A 27,509-nucleotide genomic window follows, 5' to 3' on the forward strand; every position below is an offset into this window, starting at 1 on the left:
ACATGTTTCCATAGGAAATTTGTTCATTCAGCCCGGCTGAATACATGTTTCCATAGGAAATTTGTTCATTCAGCCCGGCTGAATACATGTTTCCATAGGAAATTTGTCCTTCAGCCCGGCTGAATACATGTTTCCATAGGAAATTTGTCATTCAGCCTGGCTGAATACATGTTTCCATAGGAAATTTTTCATTCAGCCCGGCTGAATACATGTTTTCATAGGAAATTTGTCATTCAGCCCGGCTGAATACATGTTTCCATAGGAAATTTGTCATTCAGCCCGGCTGAATACATGTTTCCATAGGAAATTTGTCATTCAGCCCGGCTGAATACACGTTTCCTTAGGAAAATTATCATTCAGCCCTAGCTGAATTTAAATTTTAGTGATTAATTCATTATATAATGGCATATGTGGTACTGCATGCCATAAAAGGTGAAATTAAGAAATGCACTATTCATTTTATTGCACAAACAATAACGACAATCAATCAAACAAGCATCCCCTATTGAGATGTTTATAAATAAAAAAAACCTCCATTTACCATCTCTTGGCCCCAGTGTGGCAGCAAGTGTTACAGAACTAAAAAAAACAACAACAAAAAACCGAACATATCCAACAAAAAAATAAATAAATAGAGAGCTCTGATAAAAACAAATTAAAAGTACCCAACAAGTGCCAGAATGTGAAATAAAGAAAACGAAACGAAGAAGCAGACGAAGGTAGGCGACGAAGCAGCGTATACACACAGTAGTCGAATAAAACAACAAATTTGTACTTCAATTAGAACTGATGAATAATTTGTGCGGTCATCATTTTCTGGTTCCATAGCATATTATTATTATTGTTGTTGTTGTAAAACAATTTAACCATACAAAAAAAAAATACTCAAACACACATTTTGTGTGTCAGCTGAACATCAGCTACTGACAAGTACATACATCATCTTCATATGTTAATTTTTTGACATGATTGAAATTTTGTTTTCATTTATGTTTTATGTCTCCAACCATTTTTCTTCGAGAATAAAGGAAAACAGATGTCAAAAAATTGAAATTTAATAGAAAATATTCTATTCAGCTAGGCTGAATGAAAAAAATCTTAAAGAAAATTATGTTCAGCCCGGCTGAATGACAAATTTCCTATGGATATATGTATTCAGCCAGGCTGAATGATAAATTTCCTATGGAAATATTTATTCAGCCAGGCTGAATGATAAATTTCCTATGGAATCATGTATTCAGCCTGGCTGAATAGCAAATTTCCTATGGAAACATGTATTTAGCCTGGCTGAATAGCAAATTTCCTATGGAAACATGCATTCAACCAGGCTGAATAGCAAATTTCCTATGGAAACATGTATTCAGCCTATGGAAACATGTATTCATCCAGGCTGGATAGCAAATTTCCAATGGAAACATGTATTCAGCCAGGCTGAATAGCAAATTTTTTATGGAAACATGTACTCAGCCAGGCTGAATAGCAAATTTCCTATGGAAACATGTATTCAGCCAGGCTGAATAGCAAATTTTCTATGGAAACATGTATTCAGCCAGGCTGAATATCAAATTTTTTATGGAAACATGTACTCAGCCGGGCTGAATAGCAAATTTTCTATGGAAACATGTATTCAGCCAGGCTGAATAGCAAATTTAATAGGAAATTTATCATTCATTGTATTCAGCCAGGCTGAATAGCAAATTTCCTGTGGAAACATGTATTCAGCCAGGCTGAATAGCAAATTTCCCATGGAAACATGTATTCAGCCAGGCTGAATAGCAAATTTCCTATGGAAACATGTATTCAGCCAGGCTGAATAGCAAATTTCCTATGGAAACATGTATTCAGCCAGGCTGAATAGCAAATTTCCTATGGAAACATGTATTCAGCCAGGCTGAATAGCAAATTTCCTATGGAAACATGTATTCAGCCAGGCTGAATAGCAAATTTCCTATGGAAACATGTATTCAGCCAGGCTGAATAGCAAATTTCCTATGAAAACATGTATTCAGCCAGGCTCAATTATGATATTTTATCAAAAAGATTGGATATTGTATTCTATGTAAACATTATTTTGTTCCTCCCTATGTTTTTTGCTATCAGTAATAACTACCTGATATTGACACACGAGAGAAAGAGAGACGTCAAGCAAAGACGCCACTATCTATTGTATAAAACCTTAGTGTGAAATGTCTTGACTGATGATTCATTTTTGCCAAGAACATAGAGTCGAATAAGAAAATAATATCTAAAATAATCAACAGCATACCAGGTAGGGTGGTAGGGGTGTTAAGGAAACACAATTTATACCTATTTTGAAATCATATCAAAGATAAGATTGGATCTTTAAACAAAAGTGTTAAACTAAAGCCTAAAGACCTCGACACTATCAGGTTGAAAAATTCCCAGAATTCTTACTTATATTCCAAGTGAAATGAAAATAAAATAACTCGCTTCCATAAATGTCCATCACGTCCATTTGTTAATATGTAATAATAATATTGTGTTTAATAAAATTAAAATCGATCCGCCCTCCAATAATATACCTCTAATGACTTTGATTTTTTTCTTCAGTCTTTTTATTTTCAAAATAAACAAATGTGCCAATACACTGAAACACGCACACACACATACATACATACATTTCTCCCAATAAGGTTCGTGTCCGCAATAGTGTTTTGTGGGGTAGAAGGGGGAGTACCACCGACTAAACAAACAACGCAACGTAATGTCGTATTGACATTTGCATTCGAATTTCCAATACTATTTTTTGGGCCTACGTTTTGGCAATTTAGTGTGTAATCACATTGGCTTGCTGTGTAATAGCGATTATAAACAATTTGGTTGTTGTTGTTATTTTTTATCAAATATTTATAGCAGTGACCTTAACCGGCTTAGTATTTATGCCAAGAAATTCTAAAATATATTGCCTAATCTTATCTAGGCTGATAAGATTTAAAAAAAAATTGTACACTAAATGCAAGAAGTTTCAATAAAGACTTAATTTCAAGGGAAATATATTAATTCAGCTCAGCTGAATACAAGTTTCCATAGAAAAGTTGTCATTCAGCCTTACAGAATACAAAATTCAATTAGGAATTTGTCCTTCTGCTTGGCTGAATACATGTTTCCATAGGAAATTTTTCATTCAGCTTGGCTATATTGAAGTTTTCATGGGACACTTGTCATTCAACCTGGCTGAATACATGTTTCCATAGGAAATTTGTCATTCAGCCTGGCTGAATACATATTTCCATAGGAAATTTGTCATTCAGCCAGGCTGAATACATGTTTCCGCTGGAAATTTGTCATTCTGCCTGGCTGAATACATGTTTCCGTAAGAAATTTGTCATTCAGCCTGGCTGAATACATGTTTCCGTAGGAAATTGTCATTCAGCCTAGCTGAATACATGTTTCCGTAGGAAATTTGTCATTCAGCCTGGCTGAATACAAGTTTCCAAAAAAAAAAATCCTAACTCCTCTCAAGATCATATAAAATCTAACTGATATTTACATTCCAATTGAATTATTTCTCGTTTATCCAATCAATTAACACTTCCATATATTTATTTATTAATTATAACCCCAAATGATTGCTAATAAATTTGTTCACATCGTTACGCCAACTAAACTTAAACTTGAACTATATTTTCTTAATTTGTTTTGTGTTATTCCCATTAGATTGCCATGGCCACCTCACCACGTTCCGCCGATACAATATCATTATGTTCCACAGTATCGAGTTGTCCGGATCGCAATGGTTTCTATGGTGGATTTCAACGCACAGATAAGCCCAAAGAGCCGCTATCGAAAGCACAAATTATAGCACGAGAAAAGAAATGGTTATACATGTTGGATAACTGGTCACTGTATATGTCTAAAAATTATAAAAAGGTAGGACCAGTATTTCCAATTTTTCTCTATTATATTTATTAAAGACTTCTCTTCTTCTTCCAGATAAGAGACCGCTGTCGCAAAGGTATACCCAAATCGATAAGACCCCGAGCATGGTTCTTTCTATCCGGTGCCTATTTGCTGAAAAAGAAAAATCCCAATTTATATGCCGAACTGCTGGAGAAGCCTGGAAATCCTCATGTCATCGAGGAAATCAAAAAAGACAAACATCGACAATTCCCATTTCATGAAATGTTTTTGGACGAGGATAAAGTGGGCCAAATTGAATTGTTTAATGTTCTGAAAGCCTATTCCATATATAATCCGAAGGTGGGATTCTGTCAAGCACAGGCACCAATTGCAGCTTTCCTATTAATGCATTTGCCGGCGGAAGATGCATTTTGGGTATTTGTTAGCGTATGTGATGTGTAAGTATCAACAAAAATAAAAAAATTCTTTTGAAAATTCAGCCAGGCAAGGGTGTATCAAAAATTTCCAAATTAAATTTCTATTCAGCCAGGCTGTATCAACAATTTCACAATGAAATTTCTATTCAGCCAGGCTGAATGAAAAATTTCCCTTTGAAATTTCTATTCAGCTAGGCTGAATGAAAAATTTGCCTTTGAAATTTTTATTCAGCCAGGCTGAATGAAAATTTTCTCAATGAAATTTCAATTCAGCCAGGCTGAATGAAAAATTTCCTATTGAAATTTCTATTCAGCCAGGCTGAATGAAAAATTTCCTATTGAAATTTCTATTCAGCCAGGCTGAATGAAAAATTTCCTATTGAAATTTCTATTCAGCCAGGCTGAATGAAAAATTTCCTATTGAAATTTCTATTCAGCCAGGCTGAATGAAAAATTTCCTATTGAAATTTCTATTCACCAAGGCTGAATGAATAATTTCCTATTGAAATTTCTATTCAGCCAGGCTGAATGGAAAGTTTCACATTGGAATTTATATTCAGCCAGGCGGAATTAAAAATTTCCCAATGAAATTTCTCATTCTATCCATAGAAGTCTTTACTTTTAGAAGATAATACTATCTATAGAAGCCTCGTGGTGGACCACCACCTATGGAATACCTTTGTTAGACTATTAGTAGATCCTTCTATCTAAAACAGATTTGTGGGAGGTACTCTAGCTGTAGAAGAACTTTGTGAGATTTTTTGTCTTAGGTGAATTTTGAGAGGTATTCAGAAGACCTTTGGAAGTTATTATTTCTCTGGAAAATGCCTTTAGGCATTACATCTATTTATGGAGGACCTTCGAAAACTTCCCTCTTCTTCCTTAGAAGAACTTTGATATGGATTTGTTTAAAGGCTTTTGAGTTTTTTACCTTTGGACCTTTGTCAGGATTTTTTGTCTATATGACCGACCGTTAATAAGAGTTCATTTTTTCCGGAAGACCCATTATATATAGAAAACTAACCACTTATTCTTTTCTTGTTATTATTTTTCCAGATATTTAGAAGATTACTTTATTACCGGCCTAGAGGTCCTACAAAATGATGCCGGTATTTTAGAAGGTCTCCTCAAGAAAACCTGTCCGCCCGTCTATCGTCATTTACAAAAACATCGTGTCGAACCGTTGCTCTATATGACCGATTGGTTTTTGTGTGCCATGACCCGAACGCTTCCCTGGGAAACGTTGTTGCGTGTATGGGATTGTTTCCTCGCCGAAGGTATACGTGTCATATTTAAAGTAGCTCTGGTGATATTAGGTGCTTCGCTGAATAGCCATAAAGTGCGCAAACAATGTAATGGTCTGTGCGAAACCCTCGAAGTGCTACGAAGTCCGCCCGATAATGTGCTAGATGAAGACTTCATTATAAATCATATGCAGCGCTTGAATTTACGTGTCGAAGATTTTCAAATAGAACATACCCGGCAAAAGGCGCGAAGGGCCAAGCAGAAAGCCTTGCAAGAGGCACAAGCTGCTGCTGCAGCATCTAGGACAGCTTCGGCGGCCGCATCGTCTTCCGTAACAGTAATGACACCAGTTGTGGTTGCAGCTGCTTCCAGTACAACAACAACGCCCACAACTACAATGACCCGAAGTGCATCGAATTCGCAGAATAACACATTTACACGCAGTCGCACCACAAGTCCAACAAATATAACCAGTGGTAGTGTCACTGTGGTGAATATTGGCGGGGATAATGACGATGATAATAGTATTAGCAGTAGTATGGCAGCGGGAGCGGGAGCTGTTGGATATGAATATAGTAATGGTGCGGCTGCTACAGCGATCACGAGTAATGGCGGCGGTGGTGGGCCTAGTGTTATTGTAGCAACATCTACAACAAAATTCGATGGAGTTATTGGATCTAATGGCAATAATAGTAATGGCAATGGTAGTGTTAGTGTTACCACCACTAATAATTATCATACATAATAAACATTTTTTTAAGTTAACACGAACGACACAAAAACAAAAACAAGAAAACGCTGAGCGTTTAAAAACCCTAACATACACAGAGACACGAAACAAACACACAGACACAAATTGTCAAATAATTTGTTATTCTTTAACCCGGAGATTTACTTTTTTCTTAAATTTCCCAAGAATTTCCATTTTTGTTTGTTTCAAATCTTTGGTCTTTATATAAAATATCTTTACTGCTTGTAATTTATTTATTAATTTTTTTTTTCTAAAAAAACGAGAAGAACATATATTTAATCTTTATATACATACGTATATATAATGTATATTTATTTGCCAAGCAAAAGGAAAAAAACACAAAAGAGGCCTGTTTCTGTAAAAAAAAAAACGATAACTAAAGTCCATGTTTTTGTAAAAAAAAAACAAACCAATCGGTCCTCTATAGAAGTTGTTCTTTTGGGAAATTTGTTTATCATCATCATATCCTTTGAGAGGAGAATTTGAAGAGGTCTTCTATCTATAAAAGTCCATTCAAAGGACTTCTACATATGGAAACATTTTGGAGGTCCAGAAGACACCTTTTGGACGTCTTTATGTAATCATGTCTTGTCTGTATAGGAGACATCTTCGAAATTTTGTGTATTGTAGTAAACCTTTGGAATGTCTTCTATATATTGAAGACTTTTGAAAAGTTTTAGGACCCCTTAGAACATATATTGAATATCTTTTGAAGATCTTCTATAGAGGCCTGTTTCTGTAAAAAAAGTCGAAAACTAAAGCCCATGTTTTTTGTAAAAAAAAAAAACAATTCGATCACAGTAGAAGTAGTTATTATGGACGACCTTTATCTCTGGAAGTTCTTTGAAAGGATATTTTCATCAGAAGTCCTTTGAGTGGACTTTTATTTATAGAAGAATTTTAAGAGGTCTTCTATTTATAAAAGTCCATTGAAAGTTCTCCTGCACGAGGAAATATCTGTAGACCTTTGGGATGTCTTCTATCTATTGAAGACCTTGGAAAAGTTTTAGGAAAAAAAATCGAAAACTGAAGCCCATATTTTTTTTAAAAAAAATCCTCAATAGAATTAGTCGTTTGGGACGTCCATTATCTCTGGAAGATCTTTGGAATATTTGTTTGTCATCAGAAGTCTTTTGAGAGTATTTTTTTATAGAAGAATTTTAAGAGGTCCGTTCTCTCTTCTTCTCTTACACGTGGAAACTTCTGTGAAGGTCCAAAAGACACCTTTTGGACGTCTTCTACATATAGGCCACATGTGACATGTCTTATACGTATGGGAGACCTCTTCGAAATGTTTAGGAACTTCTATAGAAGATCTTCTTTATATACATAATCCTTGGTAGGTTCTATTCTTAGAGAAGACCATTTATCAGGTCTTGTATCTCATTTTAGATCTTTTTTTTTTTTGAAGATATATCTCCTCTCTATAGAAGACCTTTTGAATATCATTGATTTTTAGGAAGACCTTTTGGCACCACTTCCTTTGAAAATTTGTCAGAAGTCCCATTTGAAGGACTTCTTTTTTGGGTTATGTTGAAGGACTTCTTTTGTAATAGAAAATCGTGTGGAAGCATTCGATATATAGATGATCTTTTAAGAGGTCTTCTGTCTTCTAGACCTTCCTAGGTTTTGAACTTATTTGGAAATATTAAAATTGTCCTTTCCATAGATTATTGTGAAACCTTTGATAATTTGTCAGAAGTCCCCATTGAAGGACTTCTGTATATATTATAACTTCTATAGAAAATCTTTTGGAAGCATTCTATCTTTAGATTACCTTTTTAGATGTTTTTTTATCTTCTAGACCATCCTAGGTTTCCAACTTTTTTTTACAGAAATAGGCTTTTCTTTAACTTCAAAAATTTTAAAATTGTCCTTTCCATAGATTATTGTTCTTCCTCCCTACTAAGATGCTATCCCCTCCCTCCATGTCAATCACAATAACTAAATATTTTATCTAATATTTTCAAACTCCTCCACCTCAAGGCAACAACCCCAGTTCTAAATGGGGAAAAAAAGGTTCTCAAAAAATTCTAGTAAATTAAAAATCGAAAAATTAAAGCGTTATTAAATATTAAAAACGGTACTAAATTTTGAATTTTTTGAGCAATATATTTCTTCTCAAAATGTTCTGAATATAGCTGTATTCAGTTTTACAAATTTCGTTGGATTTTTATATATTACTGTTGCCTTATTAACTTCCACACAATCTTTGTATCTTCCTACAAAAATTTGAAAAAAAAACACACAATAATACGAATACAATAACGAAGCAAGTGGAGGTACTCTCCTTACGAAACACAAAATACACATACACAATTACATATACATGCAACGGCACACAGTTTTTTTTAATAATTATTATTATAATATTATTATTAGTATAGAATATATATATATAAAATAAACTATTAATCTTGTATATAAATCGAATAAAATTTTTAACAGCAATATGTATTAAAAAATCAAACAAACAAAACACCATGCAAACAAGTGCAAATAACATTAAATGTATTTGAAATTTCAAAAAATATAATTTTTTCTTTTGCAATACTAATATTTATTTCCCCTTTTTTATTGATGTCGCAATTTATATCTTTATTATTAATATTATTGTTTTGTTATAATTTATTATTATAAATATTTATTTAATGAAATATAAAAAAAAAACACCTACAATCATACCTATACAATTGAAAAGTAATATACATACATATATTTTGTAATCCTAGAAACAGATCTTCAAATAAATTCCATATACAGAATATACATATATATAAAATGTGGATCCAATTTGAAAATTTTTCTCTAGAAGATCTTCAGGGAGGGATAAAAGATTTCATAATTAAATAAAAATATAAATAAAAGGGATCTTATATATATATATATATATAAAACGATAACTAAAGCCCATATTTTTGTAAAAGAAATAACAAATCGATCCTCAATAGAAGTAGTCCTTTGGGACGTCCTTTATCTCGGCTAGTTCTTTGGAAGGAGTCTTTTATCATCAGAAGTCCCTGGAGAGGAATATTTTATAAAAGAAATTTAAGGTGTCTTGTGTCTACGAAAGACCATTGAAAGGTCTTCTACCTATGAACACTTTTTGGAGGTCCATAAGACAACGTTGGACATCTTCTACATATACACGAACTGCGACATGTCTTGTATGTATGGGAGACCTCTTCGAGATTTTGTATCTTTAGACCTTTGGGATGACTTCTAATATTCTTGTAAAAAAATAAATCGATGCTCAATAGGGTGGTTCTTTTGGGACGTCCTTCATCTCTGGAACATCTTTTGAATATTTGTTTGTAATCATAAGTCCTTTGAGAGAATTTTTTTATAGACGAATTTTAAGAGGTCTTCTATCTATAAAAGTCCATTAAAAGTTCTCTTACACGTGGAAACTTCTGTGGAGGTCCAGAGACACTTTTACACATAGACGAACTGTGGCATGTCTTGTATATATCGGAGACCTCTTCGAAATTTTATATCTGTAGACCTTTGGGATGTCTTCTATCTAAGACCTTTGAAAAGTTTTAGGTCCCCTTATAACTTCTATAGAAAATCTTTTGGAGGCCTTCTGTAAAGGCTTGTTTCTTCAGGACGTCCTTTATCTCGTTAGATAGTTCTTGGGAAGGAATATTTTATCAACAGAAGTCCTTTGAGAGGATTTTTTTATAGAAGAATTTTTTTAGAAGAATTCTATCTATAAAAGTCTATTGGACCAGATGACATCTTTTGGATGTCTTTTACACATAGACGACCTGCGGCAGCATGTCTTGTATGTATCGGAGACCTCTTCGATATTTTAAAATCTATAGACCCTTGGGAAAATTCTTCTATCTATTGAAGACCTTTGAAAAGTTTTAGGACCCCTTGGAACTTTTATAGAATATCTTAAAGAGGCCTTCTGTAGAGTCCTGTTTCTGTAAAAAAGATAACTAAAGCCCATATTTTTGTAAAAAAAAAAAAAAAAAATCCGATCCTCAATAGAGTAGTCCTTTGCGACGTCCTCCAAAAATTACCGATATCGGTTCACTTTTGGTATAGGCCAAATATTGTGGCACGTTTTTCTACTGAATTGGCTGTATTTGGTAGCAAATCTCCCTACCAAAAATTATCGATCCACTTTTAAGGATGGTTCCCATATAACACAACCCCCAAATATTCCGTATTTTGGAGATTTTGTGCCACTTTTTAACCGAATTGGCTGTAATTTGGTACATTGAGTTCTCACTGGGTGGCAAATCTCCCTACCAAAAATTATCGATATCGGTTCACTTTTGAGGATTGACCCCATATAACGGTAATCCCAAATATTTCATATTTTGGAAATTTTGTGCCACTTTTTCAACCGAATTGGCTGTAATTTTGTACAGTTGAGTTCAAATATTATTTAACGTATGATCATGCAATATTTAATATCAGCACACACACAATCGTCCTATATGAAAACCCTCCTCCCCGAAAAGTAATTAATTTATTTAAATTTCTTTTTCTTTTTATATATTTTCTTTCCATTAATATTTTTTAATGAAACCCCAAATCGCTAAAACACTCAAATCAAGTACTTGTTTGCTCTGCTATAAAAAAAAGATATAACAAATATTTTCATTAAAACGATTAAAGAAAATTTAATAAAGAAATTTGTACAAAAAATTGTAAATGTGTGGATTTTTTTCATAATGATTTGAGGGATAGGGATATACTATAATTTATTTTTAAATATCTGTGAATCTAACCTCAAATTATTTTTAAGTCGGATTTCTTTATAGGACCTCAATTAATTTTGCCTTTACAGACCAAATATATATGATCTCAATTAATGTCATCTTTATAGACCGACTGAAAATCATTTTATAGATTTTTATACACGACATTTACCGATAGCCTTAGTGCCGTCCTTATTGTTCATAATCACGCATTATTGAATCATCTAAATCTGTGGCCATTTAGATGATTCAATTTTTATATATTCCAAAATGATTCTTTGCAGATGATTTCAATTTAGTCTTTATATCGAACAGAAAGTCGTCTTTATTGTCGACCATAAGGAGTTTGGTGAATTTTTTATAATAAACGTAATTCTATGAGGTACAAAAAGTCACCAAATTTATTAAAGACGACCGTAAAAACGACCCCAAACATGTCATTATACAACACCACCTGTAATCGACGACATTTATTCTATGCAAGAAAAAAACTTCCCCAATTTGTTACATTCTAAATATCTTTAGATTTTATTTTTCAAGTTTTTTTTTTAATTCTTTTTTTCAAATGAAAACAATTAAAAGAGGGGGTCATGGGTAAAAAAATGTGATAAATAGAGTTTTTATCCTGTTTGTTTTTGTTATTGTTTTTTTTTTATTTTTACAACGTGGAACATTCTTATTCCCTCCCCAACGTTCAACACAGTAATTAAGCCTTATAAACTATTCATCACCACCATTATCCTCCTTGGCCAAATCGGAAAAGAAATCCGATGCATTTGAAAACTTTGACGATGGTAGATTGTGTCGTTTCTCCTTGTAGCTGTTGTGTTTCTCATTGTATTTAATATCACCGAATTCTTCGAAATATTTCACGTTCCAAAAGCGTACATCATTATTGTGTGATGACGAGGCTATAAGCTCTCCTGAGTTGCTGACATCCAACGATTCAACGGGCATACTGTGCTGACCGACAATACCCAGATTCCTGAATGGTGCAATATGTACAGCCCGTATTATACCCTCTTCACCGGCGACACAGGCAATGCGATCCGTGATGGGTATCATTTCGGACATTGAAGATTTGACACCGGGAAATTTATCGCTGTGATAACCAAATTGTCCCCAATTAAAGGTGTACAAATTACCCTTTGATGTACCCACAACCAATTTTGAATCGCCTCTATAGGTACCCATGCAGGTAAGTTCCTCCTCGTAGGGTTCTGATTGTACATATAGCTTGCGGGCACCAATATTTATTGTCGTCAAATAACCATCACCACTGGTGACCAGTAATAATTTGCCCGACTCATTGGTAAGCATTTGGGTAACGTAGTCTTCCACCTCTTTCAGGGCAAATATTTCATTTTTGGTTCTTAAATCCCACAATTTCACCGTGCCACTATCATCTCCAGTGGCAAATATGTTTTCGTCAATAACATGCAGCTTATTGATGGGCTCATCGTGGGCACTTTCATAGAATTTCTTTAGTTTTTCCGTTTCCATGTCCGTAATCATAATGGATTTATCTTTGGAACAGGTCAACACATTACGGCCATCTGTGGAAAATTCAACATCACGACAAGCCTTGGCATGTACCTCAATGGTTCGCAGATGTTTATTGCCATCATTGGAATACTCGTACAATGCCACATCACCGGTGATAGTGGCAATGGCAATAATATCCCGCTCCGGGTGAAAACAGATGTCGGTAACAAAGTCTTCTAGTTTTATTTCGGGGGGAGAGGTTCGCGGCTTTTTAATGGCTGCAATTATGGCTTTGACTGTTTCATCGTCCTCCTCGTTTTCATCTAATTCTAGGACAGAAGATCTGGGTTCTTCATCCTCACCACCACCGCCACCACCTTCATCCTCATTACGATTTGAAGTTTTGTTGGTTGTGGAACTACTTCCCGCCGCCGCTGTTGCAGAGGTATTGTTTTGTTTATCACCACCACCGCCAGTTTCACCATCACTCATGGAATCATCCGAATCTGTGGCCATTGGATCAAATCCCGAACTATCATCACTATCGGTATCTTCATCGCCGATATCATAGGCAGGATCACCCTCTGCAGCGTCTTCAATATCATCGTCATCATCACTCCAATCTACACCACGTGCATTGATCATTAACTCGACATCATCTTCCAGTACAGCGTCGGTGACTTCGTCAATCTCTGAACCATCTGATGGATCATCAGGATTCTTAAAATTACTACGCCTAATTGGGGAACAAAGAAATATACGGTTAGCAACAGTTTCAAAAGATATTTATAAGATTTTCGGGGATAATTGAACTCACATACGCATTTTTATCAACAATGCGTCCTCTGTTTAGCCCAGCCAGTAGAGTTGTACAGTTCACGAACGAACTAGTTCAAATGAACGATTCACTTAAAAGACCGATTGAACTAGGTCTTACAAATTCGTTCTTTTTAGTTCATTAAAAGAACGAACTGGAGCAATCGTTCCTTTTAGTTCAGATGTGAGCGTTTTACTGACATAGATTGATTTGGAAGCGACACCGATCGAGTTTTATTTTGCATGTGATATTACAGCGCCCCCATTTAGTAAACACTAATAAAAATATATATGTTGGCAAGTAATTTTTCAATTGTTCTAAAACTTTTCTTTAAAAATCTACGCCTTATTTTCTTTGGAACATTTTTTTATTCTATAAGTCCATCAATTCTATAAGTCCCTATAGTCCATTAAATCTTTTGAAACATTTATTTAAAAATCCACACCTTATAGGTCCGTAAACTGTTCTTATTTCTTCATTTTAATATCCTCGCCATATAGGTCCAAAAGTATCTTACAAGAAATCAAACTATCAACTGAACGGATCGGAGAGCGATGAACTATTAAAAGAATGACCGAAGTAAAACGACAGTTGAATAAAAGAGCTTAATTGCGAACGATTGAACTACTGAACTAGAAGACCGAACTAGTTCAGTCAAAAGAGCTGAACTAAAAAGAGCGATCAGCCAACTGAATTAGATAGAATAGATAGAATAGATAGAACAACTCTACCAGCCAGCAAGATTACACAGAGTTTGAGGGTAGCTCACATTCTTTAGTTTGCAAATTACAACTCTGTAAAGAGAGCTTAAAACAAACGAGAAGAGAACCAACTGTGGCGAATGAAATTGAAAGCAAACGAGACGAGGACAAATATCATGTTTACGAACGAGGTCAAAGCGAACGAGACGAGGACCAACCGTGGCGAATGAGGTTCAAAACAAACGAGCCGAGGACATCACATATTCGATCAGCTGTTTCACAGACGGCACCAAGTGGCGTTATTACAAAGCAGATGACAAGATAAAGGGTAGCTCACATTCAGAGGTTGCAAATTACAAACATAGAACATAAAATGTATTACTAATATAATTTGTAATACATTTTATGTATTATGCAAGGCAGCTAAACCAAAACTGTACCACCAAATAAGTTTCACTATAACAATATCTTCGTCCGCGATCAATGCGGTCCAAACAGATTGTATCATTTCAAAATTAGATTAAATTTAAAGTCGAAAACAGACATTTTGGAGCCCCCATAACTCTGGATGATAGAAAAACATACAAATTTCCATTTTTCCCCATATATAGAAAATAAACTTGTTTTGTACCACTGTGTCACAGCTGGCAATTAGAATACAAAAAATTATCGATTATAACGATACGAATACTATCGACATTAACGAGCTGTCTCTTATGTCCCTTTCGCAAACAAGGGGTATATACATCACACCTCATTCGTAAACAAATGGTCTTTTACCACCATTTTGCTTTGACTTTCTTCTTTATCAGGTATTCCCCTTTTGTTCTGCCTATTTGTTAGCAGATGGAACGTTTTTCATTTTGGTAGGTTCACAGAGAAAGGAAAGTTTACAGGGTTGTAATTTACTAGCTAGACTGGACACAGGGACAGTGTATTTTTTCATCAGAGTGACTAATTAAAAAAGCTGCTGGAAAAAACACCGAACCGAAGATTTTAGAATTGCTGCTTACTCATGGCGTTAAAGGAGGCACTGAGTGAAGCTATTGACGATGATCAAAAGTTTATCCTTTACAAACACGATGAATTGTTCAGCGAAAGTTTTCCCGTTTTCAAGGAGATACGACGTATGGGGAAATTATGTGATGTGACATTGAAGGCGAGTTATAATATACATGCCCATGCATACACCTTTTATATTCCAACTTTTTTTTTGAATACAATAAATCATATTACTTCTTTGTTTTCTCATTTCAAGGTGGAAGATCAAACATTTTCGGCCCATCGCATTGTACTGGCCGCCACCATACCCTATTTCTATGCCATGTTCACCAACAACATGGCCGAGAGTCGCATCAAAGAGATCACCATGAAAGAAATCGAACCATCGGCCTTGGAGAGTTTGATCAACTTTGCGTACAGCGGTCAAGTACGCATCGATAATCAAAATGTCCAAAGCCTCATGATGGGCGCCTCGTTCCTTCAATTGCTAAAGGTGCGTAAGGCTTGTGCGGAGTTTTTGATATCCCGCTTTCATCCACACAACGTTTTGGGGATACGGCATTTTGCCGATTCCATGAGTTGTCAGCATCTGATAAAAGCTGCCGACAAATATATCGATCAGAACTTCGCCAAAGTCTCACAATCCGAAGAGTTTTTGAATTTGGAATTTGATGAATTAATAGAATTGATAAAGAGTGATTATTTGAATGTTAAATCGGAAGAGGTGGTATTTGAGGCCTGTATGAAATGGGTGAAATACTCGGAAGCGAAACGTGTGGAATTGTTTCCGCAAGTGCTGTCACAGGTACGCTTGCCACTGTTGACACCACAATTTCTGGCCGATCGGGTGGCACGTGAAGAACTGATACGTTCATCGCATCAATGTCGTGATCTATTGGATGAGGCGAAAGATTTTCATTTAATGCCCGAAAGAAGGGGTCTGCTGCAGAGTTTTAGGTGGGTGTGAAACAAGAGAGGTTTATTATTGATTGTCATTAGTTATTTTCTTTTTCCCGTAGAACCCGCCATCGTGGTGAATTTATATGTGGCCAAATCTATGCTGTTGGTGGTCTGGCCAGTAATGGCGAATCTGTGAGCACAGTGGAAATTTATGATCCAATTACCCAAAAATGGCGTATGGGTGAACAAATGTCCATGATGAGGTAAGATGAAAAGCAGTACACACTTCGGGATATGATTTCTCGGCCAGAAAAATTCTTCTCTGTACTACTTTTAGGAGTTCGTTAATATCATACAAGGACAGTCTTCCAATCTGTCGTCAAGTACTCTTTTAGACTGTAGTGTGTATTATAAAGAAGATCGACTCCTATCTTACAGAAGAAGTTCCGCTGTTAACATTTCGAATTATTCAACAATTCCAGATCTCGTGTTGGTGTGGCCGTAATGGATGGCAAATTGTATGCCTTTGGTGGTTTCAATGGTTCCGAACGTTTATCCACCGTGGAGGTTTATGATCCCCGCGAAAATAAATGGTCTCAAGGTAGTGCAATGAAATGTAAAAGGAGGTAAGTACAGAGACGAACATCATCTTCTAAAATTCCGTAATCCTTCTTTCATTTTAGTGCTGTTGGTGTTGCTGCCCTCAATGATTGCATTTATGTATGTGGTGGTTATGATGGCGTTACCTCACTTAATACGGTAGAGTGTTATTGTCCCAAAAACGATGAATGGAAGACTGTAAGTAAAAAATAAGAATTTTTGGTTTTCATTAAAAAGTCACCTCCTCTCGTACCTTCTTCTGCAGGTTGCCTCCATGATGAAATATCGTTCGGCCGGTGGTGTTGCTGCCCTAGATAAATATGTCTATGCCTTGGGTGGTCATGATGGTCTATCCATTTTCGATTCCGTTGAACGTTATGATCCGATTAATGATGTCTGGCAAAAAATGAAACCGATGCTTAATCGTCGTTGTCGTCTCGGGGTGGCCGCCTTAAATGGCAAACTATATGCCTGTGGTGGTTATGATGGTAATTCATTTTTACGTTCGGTCGAAGTATATGACCCCATCAAGGATTCATGGTCATTGGTGACATCGATGAACTGTAAACGTAGTCGTGTAGCATTGGCTGCAAATATGGGTAAATTGTGGGCAATTGGTGGTTATGATGGTGAGACGAATCTCTCCACCGTTGAAGTATATGATCCGGAGACAGATATCTGGTCATTTGTGCCGTCTATGTGTGCCCATAGTGGTGGTGTGGGTGCTGGAGTGATACGCAATTGAAAAGTGACATTAAACAAAATTCAAATGACTTACATTTATAGCATTCCAAAATTGTGGAACTTTAGACAGAGGCAGCCAGCCAGCCAGCACAATGCTCTGAAAAGCATCTATGAATTTTAAAGCCAAAAATTATTATATTATAATGTTTAGACTAGTTATCTCTCTTTTTCTCTCTTCTGAAAAAATACTCTCTTTTTGTTATGTTCTAAAAATTGGACTGCCAAAAAGAAGATTTACCATAAATGCAATTAATCCACATGGGATTTAAATAAACTAATATTACAAACTTAATACATATGTAGTAATAATTATAGTTTTATTTTACCCAAAAATAAGCAACGAATTTTATTCGTTGTAACAAAAATATATTCAATATAAATAACAATTAATAAATGCACTTTTATTTTGTTCAGAAAATTTTAAATCTTCTTTCTCATCAAAATTTTTTTATTCTCCCTTATAGACAGGTTTACGTTTCTCAGCAAAAGCTTTAAGACCCTCCAAACGATCTTTGGTGGGAATAACCTGGGCATAGCATACCTCCTCAATGGAATAGCCAGTGCTTAAATCCACCTGCATACCCTTATCAATTGCCAGCTTGGCCATGCGTACACCAACCGGTCCATTGGGCAAAATTTCCTCAGCCAATGTCAAAGCCTTGCGATAGGCAGCATCCTTGGTTTCATTTTGCGGTACAACATGATTAACAATACCCATTTCTTTGGCTTCCTCACCATTGAACACCCTGGCGGTGAATATCAATTCCTTTGCCAAGGATGGCGACAGAATACGTGGCAAACGTTGAGTACCACCAGCACCGGGAATAATGGCCAATTTCGTTTCAACCAAACCCATTTTGGTTGTATTGGCGGCCGTGCGTATATCACAAGCCAAAGCCATTTCCAAACCGCCACCCAAGGCGGCACCATCCAAAGCTGCAATAACCGGCATTGGCAGCTGTTCAATCGAAATCAACAATTGTCTGAGGCCCGTGACGAATTCCTTCACCTCCTCCTCGGTCATACCTTTGCGTTCCTTCAAATCAGCACCGGCACAAAAAATGCCCGGTGTAAGACTTCTCAGGACGACAACACGAGAACCATTGTCCCGCTTAATTTCATTGAGGATATTCGAGAAGGTTTGCACCAATCCACGACTGAAGGCATTTTTGGCCTCTGGGCGATTTAATCCCAAAACGGTAATACCTTTTTGTTCGCCAGTTAACCTTTCCACAAGCACCTCCTGTCCGGTGGCAGCAACTGAGTAGTTGGCTTTACATAATCGGTTAATTTGATGCAATGTTGCTGGGCGGGTGGAACAGCGACCCAAGGTGGATATTAAAAAGGTCATGTTTTCTTATTGGAATCCAACTGATAAGGATGTCGGTCGACGTCTCTGGTCGTGGCCGGTTATTATAAAACAGGCCAAGAATGTATGTTATCGATTTTCGATAAATCGAAAAAACGACACAATAAATAGGTGTCCCATGGTACAATGAATAGGTAGTCCATTTAGCGCAGTTGATGTCTCGTTTAACTGTCAAAGTGGGCAATTCCTACTTGAATTCGATGTGCAGTGTTGCCAATCATTTGAAATATTATAAAGAAAAATTTGACAGATGGTCGAGACAAAAACAAAGGTTTTTGTTGTGATACATCACCTTATTATTGCATCATGGGTGATAACATTGTCTTCTAAGTCCTGACTAAGGAATCGCCCTAAGGAATCCAAATAAAAAGTAAAGAAAAGTTCGTTTGCTCTTGGCCATCGATGAGGACACTACCGACACAGAGGTTTTGAATTTTATTAAGTTTTATTTTTGAAGCCACAAGTTCGGCAATTTTCTTTCTAAAGTCAAAGTACATTAAATACACAAATACAACTAACAACTTGACCACAACGAGGGAGTTGCAGCAGATGCACCACCAGATCCTGTGGTGCTCAGGTATTCTCCGTAGACCAGACAGACAGAATATACTATATAACCATGAAATATAAATTGCAAAGGGATTAAATATAAATAAAAAACATATAAACGGTCCACCAAACAGCTGATATAAAAGGTCCTCCAATTTATCGAAAATCTAAAATCTCATTCTGGCTCGATGAACGCTTATTAAGCGGCGTCACAGAAAAAGAAAAACAAGATCTGCTGTTGGTTGGTCATCGGCTCGTTTGCTTTCACCTCACATTAATTTAAAAACCAATATATTTTTTCTTAAATTCACCCCGCTAGCGAAAGTCAGCTGTTTTTTCTCAAGTCTAATGTCAAAGATTTGGCTTTTGTTTACGTTTTCATATTGGAAGTCAATTCACAATAATGGATTTTGACAGCAAACTTATGAGGCAGCTGATATCCTGCTGATCTCGCTGGACGACTTTAGGCCTTGTTACAAACTTTGAATGTGAGCAACCCTTTAAGTCATCTACTTTGTAATAACTCCGATTGGTGTCGTCTATGAAACAGCTGATCAGATATGTGATCAGCTGTTGGTTGGACCTCCTCTCGTTTGTTTTGATTTTCATTCGCCACGGTTGGTCCTCGTCTCGTTTGCTTTGACCTCATTCGTAAACACGAGGTTTGTCCTCGTCACGTTTGCTTTCAACTTCTTTCGCCAGGATGGTCCTCGGTTCGTTTGCTTTCATCTCAGGTTTATAGGGTTGTAATTAGCAAACTCTGAATGTGAACTACCCTACAACTCTCATCCTTTCCTTAAACCTCATTCGTAAACAAACCAACTCCTTTTTAGTCTCCATCCCACCTCATTCGTAACTTTCCGTCTTCTTCTTTGACTTCTTCTTTACCGGGCATTTTGACTTTCCCATCCCATTCGTAACAGGTGGAACGTTTTTCAATATTTCTGTCGGTGAAAAAGGCGGGAGAAAAAAAAAGCTTCAGCTCAGCTTCACTTCAGCCAGCATCAACAGCACATCAAACATCAAACATTAAATTAAATCAAATTAAATAATTAAAAATTAAATTAAAATTTAAATACAATAATGTGGACATTGTTTAGGTTTTCAGATTGTGAGGAGAATTCACAACCCTGGTAGTGAAAGCCAGCAGTTTTTTCTCAAGTCGAATGTCAAATAATTTGACGTTTTTTACGTTCTCATAAAGAAAGTCAATTCACAATAATGGATTTAGACAGCATCAACATCAACAGCATCAAACATTAAATTAAATTAAATTAATAATAAATGTGTTCGCTTGGCAGGCGTCTCGCAAATTAAAACAAATTTGCGCGGACTCTCCGATGATAATTTGTTTATATTTTGTGCGTGTGTGTTGTTGTTGTCTATATTAAACAAATTAATTTAATCTGGTATAGTGTTGTTATTTGTAAATATTAATAACATGTCGCGTAAAATATCATTCTCACAACGAACCTCCTCCAGCAGCACTGGCTCCAAAAGCAAACAAATGTCATTGAGCTCCTTTCTGGGATGTTCACAGAAGAAAAAGGGTAAGTAAGAAGTCACGCACGCATGGATTTTTGTCAGAGTGTCTCCAATGCCCCACACTTTGTTTTATGTTTCAGAAACGGAAATCGTGAAAACCAAACCCGCCAAGAAAATAAATCCCATTTACATCGATTCTGGCACAGATGAAGATGACATTGATACAGATGATGCCACTTCCAAAAGTAGTGATTCCCAAAAAAGCAAAGAAAATCAAAATGCCAACAACACCACCATTAGCAGCAGCAGTAGTAGCAGGACAAGTGTACTTATTAAGAAATATTTATTTGAAGATGATTCCAAATCACCATTGGCCCCGGCCAAAATTAAAAAAGTCATCACAAAAAGTCCTGATACTCCAGCAGCACCAGCTTCCACGGGAGTAGTATCTCTGAACAGTCCATCACCAATGAAAATAAATTTCGATGATATCGAATCGTCATATCAAAATGCCATGAAAAATCTGAACGCAACGGTGGAAAAGGCCTCCAGGGAACGTTGTAAATATTCTCTAACGCCGGATAAAAGGGAGAAAAACAATAATTCCATGCTGACAACGGGTGATGGCGCCAGATCAAAAAAAGAATTGGATATATCAACGGATAGCTTCGATGATATGGTCAATATGACATATAAACCTAAGGGTGCAGAAACAAAAAAGTCAGAGAAATTCAATGAAATCGAAATAAAAACAGAAAAATTGAATGATTCTGGAGGAAAAAGTCCATTGGACGAAGCAAAAGAAAGTTGTCCAGTAAAAGAAAATAGCTCATCCATATACGAACAACAACCGCCGCAAGAAAAAAAGCCGGACGTCGTGGCAAAACCCGAAGAGAAGAAACCCCGCAAATCAGATGTTAGTGTGGTTTTTGAAAATGGCCTAAATTCCTATTTGTGTGATCTCACACAAAGCCACCATTTCAAAACCAATAATAATGAGGTATGATAATGGTATCGGTTCTGTTGAAATCAGATAAAATTTGCTCCAAGATCCAAAGTTTGTCCGATTGAGATGAAACTTTGCATAGCGTGCCGAATTATATATGGAATGTTAGATATAGCTCCCATATATATTTTCGTCCGATTTTAGGTAAATAATGCACCTCACACACAAAGTTTAACCGATTTAGTACACTCATTTTTCCATATCGTGTTGAATTGAGTGTGGAATAACTTGTGCTAAATTTTATAGAAATTGGTTTAGATTTAGATATAGCTCCCATATATATTTTCGTCCGATTTCATCTAAATAATGCACCATACACCCCACGTTCGTTCGATTGCAACGAAATTTTGCACAGCGTATTTAATTGAGTTTTGAATGATGTTTTATAAGTTCTAACGAAATCGATTCAGATTTAAATATAGCTCCCATATATATTTTCATTGAGTGTGGAATAACTTGTGTTAAATTTTATAGAAATCGGTTCAGAATTAGATATAGATTCCATATATATTTTCTGCCGATTTTAGGTAAATTGTGCACGAAACACCCAAAGTTTATCCGATTGAGATGGAATTTTGCATATCGTATTGAATTGAGTGTGGAATAACATGTGTTAAATTTTCCAGAAATCGGTTCAGATATAGACATAGCTCGCATATATATTTTCTTCCGATTTTAGCTAAATGATGCACCGAACTCCTAACTCTATTCGATTGACATGCAATTTTGCATCGATCGCTGAATGATACAAATGGGTGCGCCATTGAAGCTACGTCAGTCCGATAGACAGGATATAAGTATCTAATGTACATACCCTTAATGGTCTAGGGTAGCGCATAGTCGGCCTAGTCCGATTTTTGTCCTTACCTTTCAATATTTTTTATTAATTTCCTTTGCGTTCTTCTTTTTCTTTTCCAGGATAATATCCACGTTTTGAAGGCCAGTTTGGCATTTTTCAAAACCACCTACAGCGAATTAATGGAAAAATATTGCAATATTGTTGATCAAATACCGGCAGATTATTTCAACAGTATAAGCGGCTTTGAGACGGGTACCTTTTTGAAATTGAAAATTATGCGACAGAAGTTTAAGGCCAAAACGAAATTATTACAAAATACCTTGGAGAAACAGGAACAGAAGCAGGCGAATGTTGAACAAAAGGCTGGTCCTAGTACAAAAAATAAAATTATCCAGGATGAGATCCTCAATATCGACCAATTGGAAGAGGAGGAACGGCAAATGAAAGCCGAAGAAAGGCAACAGAATTTGAAAAATAAAAATCTCTACAGTAAAGAACCCAGCGATTGTCATGATGATATAGATGCCCTGGAGGAGGAGGAAAGGCAAATGAAAATGGAACAAAAACAAATTAGTAATGGACCAAATAAACCTACCCATCTAGTAGAGAATCAAATACAAAAACAACAACTGCAAACTACTAATAAACGTCTTCCACCTATTCATTTCGAATCAGAACCTGATTTTGATATCGATGCCATGGAGGAAGAGGAACGGCAAATGCAAGCTGAACAGCAGCAACAAGAAATCATTTGCAATGGAGCGCCAGATGATGGCGAAGACTTGGTGCCGCTAAAATCCAACAAACCCAGCACAACCACTGCCACGACCACAGTATCCAGAGACTATCAAAATCTCAAACAAAAAATTAACAATTTATGCGATGATGATGACGGCGATGAAACTGACTATGAAGATTCTCAGGCGAAATATTTACAGGAAACAATTATGTTAGATGATTGTGATGACAGTTTAAATAACAAAACCGTAAATGACACATCCACAGTTAATATTCCCGACGACGATGATGATGAGGATGATTGTGAATTGGATGATTTATTAAATGATATTCGCGAGCAGGATGCCGAGCTAAAGGGTCGACGTTCCGAATATAATCAATATGCATATGGTGAAATTGAAAATTATAAGGGTAAAATACGTGAACCATCACCGGCTAGACGTATCACCTTTCCAGCTACAAATGACAACAGTGTACAGGCCACAGTGGAATTGGATGAAGATGGCTTTGAGGTGAGTAGAGTTGTATGGTTTTGATGTTGTGTTTCAAGGTTCATTTGTATATTTTATATCCCCCAAAAACAATTTATATAATTCAAGGTCTTAATTCCCCAGAAAAATAATCTAAAATCTTTCATTTACCATTCGTGGCATAACCTATTTTCAATTTATTTCCTTCTCTCTTTTTCAGATCTATGACCCGGAGAAATTTGAATTAATGCATTCACAAGCGGCAGCGGTACTCAACAGCTCAAAACGTTATAGTAGTTCAACATCAACAATTCTCATTGAAGATTTCGATTCACCCTCAACGAGTAGTCGTGCCTCAATGCTAAACGATGTAATGAAGACACCAAAATCTTCAACAACAACCCGACCCACATTAACGGCATCCGCACAAAAGGTTGCCGGTAATTTTCATTCAAATGTACAAAATGATGGCATCACAGGAGAATTTGATGGTACAAATTATCCCCATTCCAAACGGCTTATGGAAGCGTTACGTATCAATTTTGGTCTGAAGAGTTTTCGTACAAATCAGCTGCAAGTCATCAATGCTGCCTTAACGGGTCATGATTGTTTTGTTCTAATGCCCACCGGAGGAGGTAAATCATTGTGTTATCAACTGCCAGCCATAATGACAGAGGGGGTAACAATTGTTATTAGCCCTTTGAAGTCGTTGATTTCAGATCAAGTCAATAAATTGGCCTCATTGGATGTAAGTTGTTTGAGCGCTTGAGGTCTGAAATAATATTAAATTCCCTCTCTCATTCCAGATATATGCCAAAAACTTTTCCGGTGATCAATCGCTAACCGAACAGCGCGCCATCTACTGTGATTTGGAAACCTCACCTCCGCGCATTAAAATCCTCTATGTTACCCCCGAAAAAATATCAAGCTCTGCCAAATTTCAAGACTTATTAGATAGTTTATATTCGAAAAATAATATAGCCCGTTTTGTAATAGACGAGGCGCATTGTGTCTCCCAATGGGGTCACGACTTTCGTCCTGATTACAAACGTTTGGGTATACTGCGTAAACGTTTCCCCAATGTCCCCACAATGGCATTGACGGCTACTGCCACACCCCGCGTCCGTATGGATATTCTAAAACAATTAAATTTACCCAAACCGAAATGGTTCCTGTCGAGTTTCAACCGTAGTAATCTAAAATATACCGTACTGCCGAAAAAGGGCTCCTCCACACTGGAGGATATGAAAAATTTCATTCAATCACGACCCTCCAAAGATAGTGGTATTATCTATTGTTTATCGCGTAAGGAATGTGATGATGTCGCCCAGAGTATGTGTAAATCGGGTATTAAATCATGTTCCTATCATGCTGGCCTGTCCGACAGTGTGCGTGAAACACGACAAAAAGATTGGATAACAAATAAATATCGGGTGATTTGTGCGACCATAGCATTTGGTATGGGCATCGATAAACCAGATGTACGATTTGTATTGCATTATTCACTGCCCAAGTCCATTGAAGGCTATTATCAGGAAGCCGGTAGAGCGGGACGTGATGGTGAATTGGCCCATTGTATTTTGTATTATAATTATGGTGATATGATGCGTTATCGTAAAATGATGGATAGTAAGTTGTTGTCCTTTTGTTTTTACCATATGATATCGTAAATAATATTTTATTGATGTTGTTTTCCAGTGGACAAATCCCTGACAGCAACCGTTAAAAATATCCACATTGAAAATCTGAATCGCATTGTTGGCTATTGTGAAAATGTAGCCGATTGCCGTCGTGCCCAACAATTGGATTATTTCGGTGAACATTTTACCCGCGATGAATGTTTAAAGAATCGTGCCACGGCATGTGATAATTGCCTTAAACAACAACAATATTCCGTAAGTATGAAGAGAGGGCGGGTAAAGGGAGATTTGTATAAAAGTGTTGAAGTCTTCGATAGATAGAAGACAAATTCTACACGCTAGAGAAGCAGATCTCCAAAGCGACATCTGTAGTACAGTAGATACCCCAAAGGCGACATTTTCTGTACAGTAGAATCCGATCTAGAATACATACGGCGTCATCTACAAGACAGTAGAGATCTTTAGGGCCCATCTACAACACACTAGATGTCCGTAAGGGTAACTTAAAATACAGTACAAGCTCATTGCAGCCATCAACAAGGCAACAGATCTCTATAGGTGCCAGCAAGCAAACAGTTAATGCCCATAAGTGAAATTTGGGAGTTACCATTATATGGGGGGCGCATTCCAAATAAACAGATTTTTCTTATTTTTATTTTTAGCTAATAAATCCCTTGGAATATTGTCGAAAAGTTGCCCATTGTATTAAGGAACTATGTAGTGGACGATCGAGATTTACTCTGCTGCATATTGGTAAGCAAAAAAAGGCTTCCATAATAAAATCTTTCATTAACCTGTGTGTACATATCCCTACCAACCCACATTTTAGCGGACGTCCTGAAGGGTTCAAATATTAAAAAAATTGTCGAATTCAATCACAATAAAACTCGTCATCATGGCATACTCAAGGATTGGGATAAAGCCGATATACAACGCCTGCTGCGTGTTATGGTTACCCAAGAGTATTTACGTGAAGATCTGATATTTGCCAAAGATATACCGCAGGCGTATATTTACTTGGGCCCAAAGGTGGAGAAGTTAATGAAGGAGAATGTTAAAATGGAATTTGCCCTGACACGTAAACAGGGACGTGGTCAGCTATCAACGGCCGGCTCATCCAATGATAACGTTGCAAAATCAACTGCATCGGGCACATTGGCTTCGTCATCTACCTCGAAAAGTAATGAATTGCTTACCGATATCTATCATCGTTGCTACTCGGATCTATTGGATTTGTGTCGGACAATTGCCGCTCAACGTAATGTTACCATGGCCAGTATTATGAATATACAAGCCATTAAGGCAATGGCTGAACAATTACCCGAAACCGAAGCGGAAATGTGTTCCATACCCCATGTCACTAAAGCCAATTTCGATAAATATGGTGCCAAGCTATTGGAAATTACCCGAAATTATGCGGCAGAGAAATTGTGCATTTTAATGGATTTGGAAGAGATGCAACAACAGGAGAAGGCAGCAAGTGGCGGCGGAGGAGGAGTAGGTGGGGGTGGTAGCGGTGGAGGATTTATGAATGATTACGATGATGATGACGACAGTGATGGTTGCGATGATAATGAGGGTGATTGGAGTCGAGCTGCTGCTTCCCAGGGTAGTGCCAACAGTGGAGGAGGCGGCGGTAGTTATCGTGGTGGTAAACGGAAACGTACATGGCGTTCAAAAGGTGGTAGTGCCAAAAAATCACGTAAAGGTGCAGGATCCTCCTCGAGTTGGGGTGGTGCAGCCGCTGCCGTTAGTCCTTCCCGGAAATATGGTAGTAAAAAGGTATTTGGCTCTCCATCAACACGGGGGAAACGTAGTTCAACTGGCCGTGGTGGACGAGGTTCGACATCATCACGTGGTGGAGGCGGCACTTGGGTGGCTAAGAAAACTGGTAATAATGGGAAAAATATTTAATTAATTTCCTTATTTTTTTAATTTCACATTCTCTTCTTTTAGGTTCAAGTGGTGGTTTCCTAATGATGCCAATACCCACATCGAAATAGTTTAGGTTTTTGTTCCGTTTTGTATTTTTTTATTTAATTTGTTAAATTAAGTTTTTTACATAAATGTTGCGTTAGTTTTTTTCCAAAATTTTTTAATGATAAGAAAGTACAAACACAATGCATTTGAAACATGAAAGAGATTTTGTAATAATAAACGAAAAAAGTGAAAAAAGTATTATTATTTAAAAA

The 27,509-nt window shown here is 36.6% G+C and overlaps 5 protein-coding genes across 5 annotated transcripts; 3 read left to right on the top strand and 2 right to left on the bottom strand.

The window, feature by feature from the left end:
• Positions 1–3,676: 3,676 nt before the first annotated feature.
• LOC133329182 (TBC1 domain family member whacked) lies at positions 3,677–6,288 on the top strand. The gene is made up of 3 exons (XM_061537676.1): positions 3,677–3,891; positions 3,955–4,319; positions 5,355–6,288. The coding sequence occupies exons 1-3, from the start codon at positions 3,685–3,687 to the stop codon at positions 6,286–6,288; spliced, it is 1,506 nt and encodes a 501-aa protein (XP_061393660.1). The 5' UTR covers positions 3,677–3,684.
• Positions 6,289–11,732: 5,444 nt separating this feature from the next.
• LOC133329197 (WD repeat-containing protein 55 homolog) lies at positions 11,733–13,319 on the bottom strand. The gene is made up of 3 exons (XM_061537690.1): positions 13,315–13,319; positions 12,965–13,233; positions 11,733–12,931 (listed from the first exon to the last, which is right to left on the bottom strand). Coding segments are annotated over exons 1-3 (1,470 nt in total). The 5' UTR covers positions 13,317–13,319.
• Positions 13,320–15,030: 1,711 nt separating this feature from the next.
• Positions 15,031–17,262, top strand: LOC133329183 (kelch-like protein 18). The gene is made up of 6 exons (XM_061537677.1): positions 15,031–15,174; positions 15,274–15,974; positions 16,037–16,180; positions 16,400–16,543; positions 16,601–16,715; positions 16,783–17,262. The coding sequence occupies exons 1-6, from the start codon at positions 15,031–15,033 to the stop codon at positions 17,260–17,262; spliced, it is 1,728 nt and encodes a 575-aa protein (XP_061393661.1).
• Positions 17,263–17,709: 447 nt separating this feature from the next.
• Positions 17,710–18,612, bottom strand: LOC133329185 (methylglutaconyl-CoA hydratase, mitochondrial). The gene has a single exon (XM_061537678.1). The coding sequence runs from the start codon at positions 18,610–18,612 to the stop codon at positions 17,710–17,712; it is 903 nt and encodes a 300-aa protein (XP_061393662.1).
• A 2,008-nt stretch (positions 18,613–20,620) lies between these two features.
• On the top strand, positions 20,621–27,320 carry LOC133329186 (recQ-like DNA helicase Blm). The gene is made up of 10 exons (XM_061537679.1): positions 20,621–20,729; positions 20,805–20,909; positions 20,958–21,664; positions 22,589–23,719; positions 23,898–24,425; positions 24,484–25,306; positions 25,376–25,572; positions 25,980–26,070; positions 26,147–27,208; positions 27,274–27,320. The coding sequence occupies exons 1-10, from the start codon at positions 20,621–20,623 to the stop codon at positions 27,318–27,320; spliced, it is 4,800 nt and encodes a 1,599-aa protein (XP_061393663.1).
• Positions 27,321–27,509: the final 189 nt, after the last annotated feature.

Source organism: Musca vetustissima, unplaced genomic scaffold, assembly GCF_032173495.1.
Source record: "Musca vetustissima isolate MV318-11 ecotype Yass unplaced genomic scaffold, APGP_CSIRO_Mvet_v1 utg61680, whole genome shotgun sequence".
NCBI lineage: Eukaryota > Metazoa > Arthropoda > Insecta > Diptera > Muscidae > Musca > Musca vetustissima.

Bases quoted from the DNA above. Each gene is read 5' to 3' on its own strand.
- LOC133329185 (XM_061537678.1), bottom strand. From the start codon at position 18,612: ATGACCTTTTTAATATCCACCTTGGGTCGCTGTTCCACCCGCCCAGCA.
- LOC133329186 (XM_061537679.1), top strand. From the start codon at position 20,621: ATGTCGCGTAAAATATCATTCTCACAACGAACCTCCTCCAGCAGCACT. The intron at 21,665-22,588 runs GTATGATAATGG...TTTCTTTTCCAG, and splicing joins TCAAAACCAATAATAATGAG to GATAATATCCACGTTTTGAA. The intron at 25,307-25,375 runs GTAAGTTGTTGT...GTTGTTTTCCAG, and splicing joins TTATCGTAAAATGATGGATA to TGGACAAATCCCTGACAGCA.
- LOC133329182 (XM_061537676.1), top strand. From the start codon at position 3,685: ATGGCCACCTCACCACGTTCCGCCGATACAATATCATTATGTTCCACA. The intron at 3,892-3,954 runs GTAGGACCAGTA...TTCTTCTTCCAG, and splicing joins TGTCTAAAAATTATAAAAAG to ATAAGAGACCGCTGTCGCAA. The intron at 4,320-5,354 runs GTAAGTATCAAC...TTATTTTTCCAG, and splicing joins TTTGTTAGCGTATGTGATGT to ATATTTAGAAGATTACTTTA.
- LOC133329183 (XM_061537677.1), top strand. From the start codon at position 15,031: ATGGCGTTAAAGGAGGCACTGAGTGAAGCTATTGACGATGATCAAAAG. The intron at 15,975-16,036 runs GTGGGTGTGAAA...TTTTTCCCGTAG, and splicing joins GGTCTGCTGCAGAGTTTTAG to AACCCGCCATCGTGGTGAAT. The intron at 16,716-16,782 runs GTAAGTAAAAAA...CTTCTTCTGCAG, and splicing joins AAAACGATGAATGGAAGACT to GTTGCCTCCATGATGAAATA.
- LOC133329197 (XM_061537690.1), bottom strand. The intron at 12,932-12,964 runs GTGGTGATAAAC...CCTCTGCAACAG, and splicing joins TGATGGTGAAACTGGCGGTG to CGGCGGCGGGAAGTAGTTCC.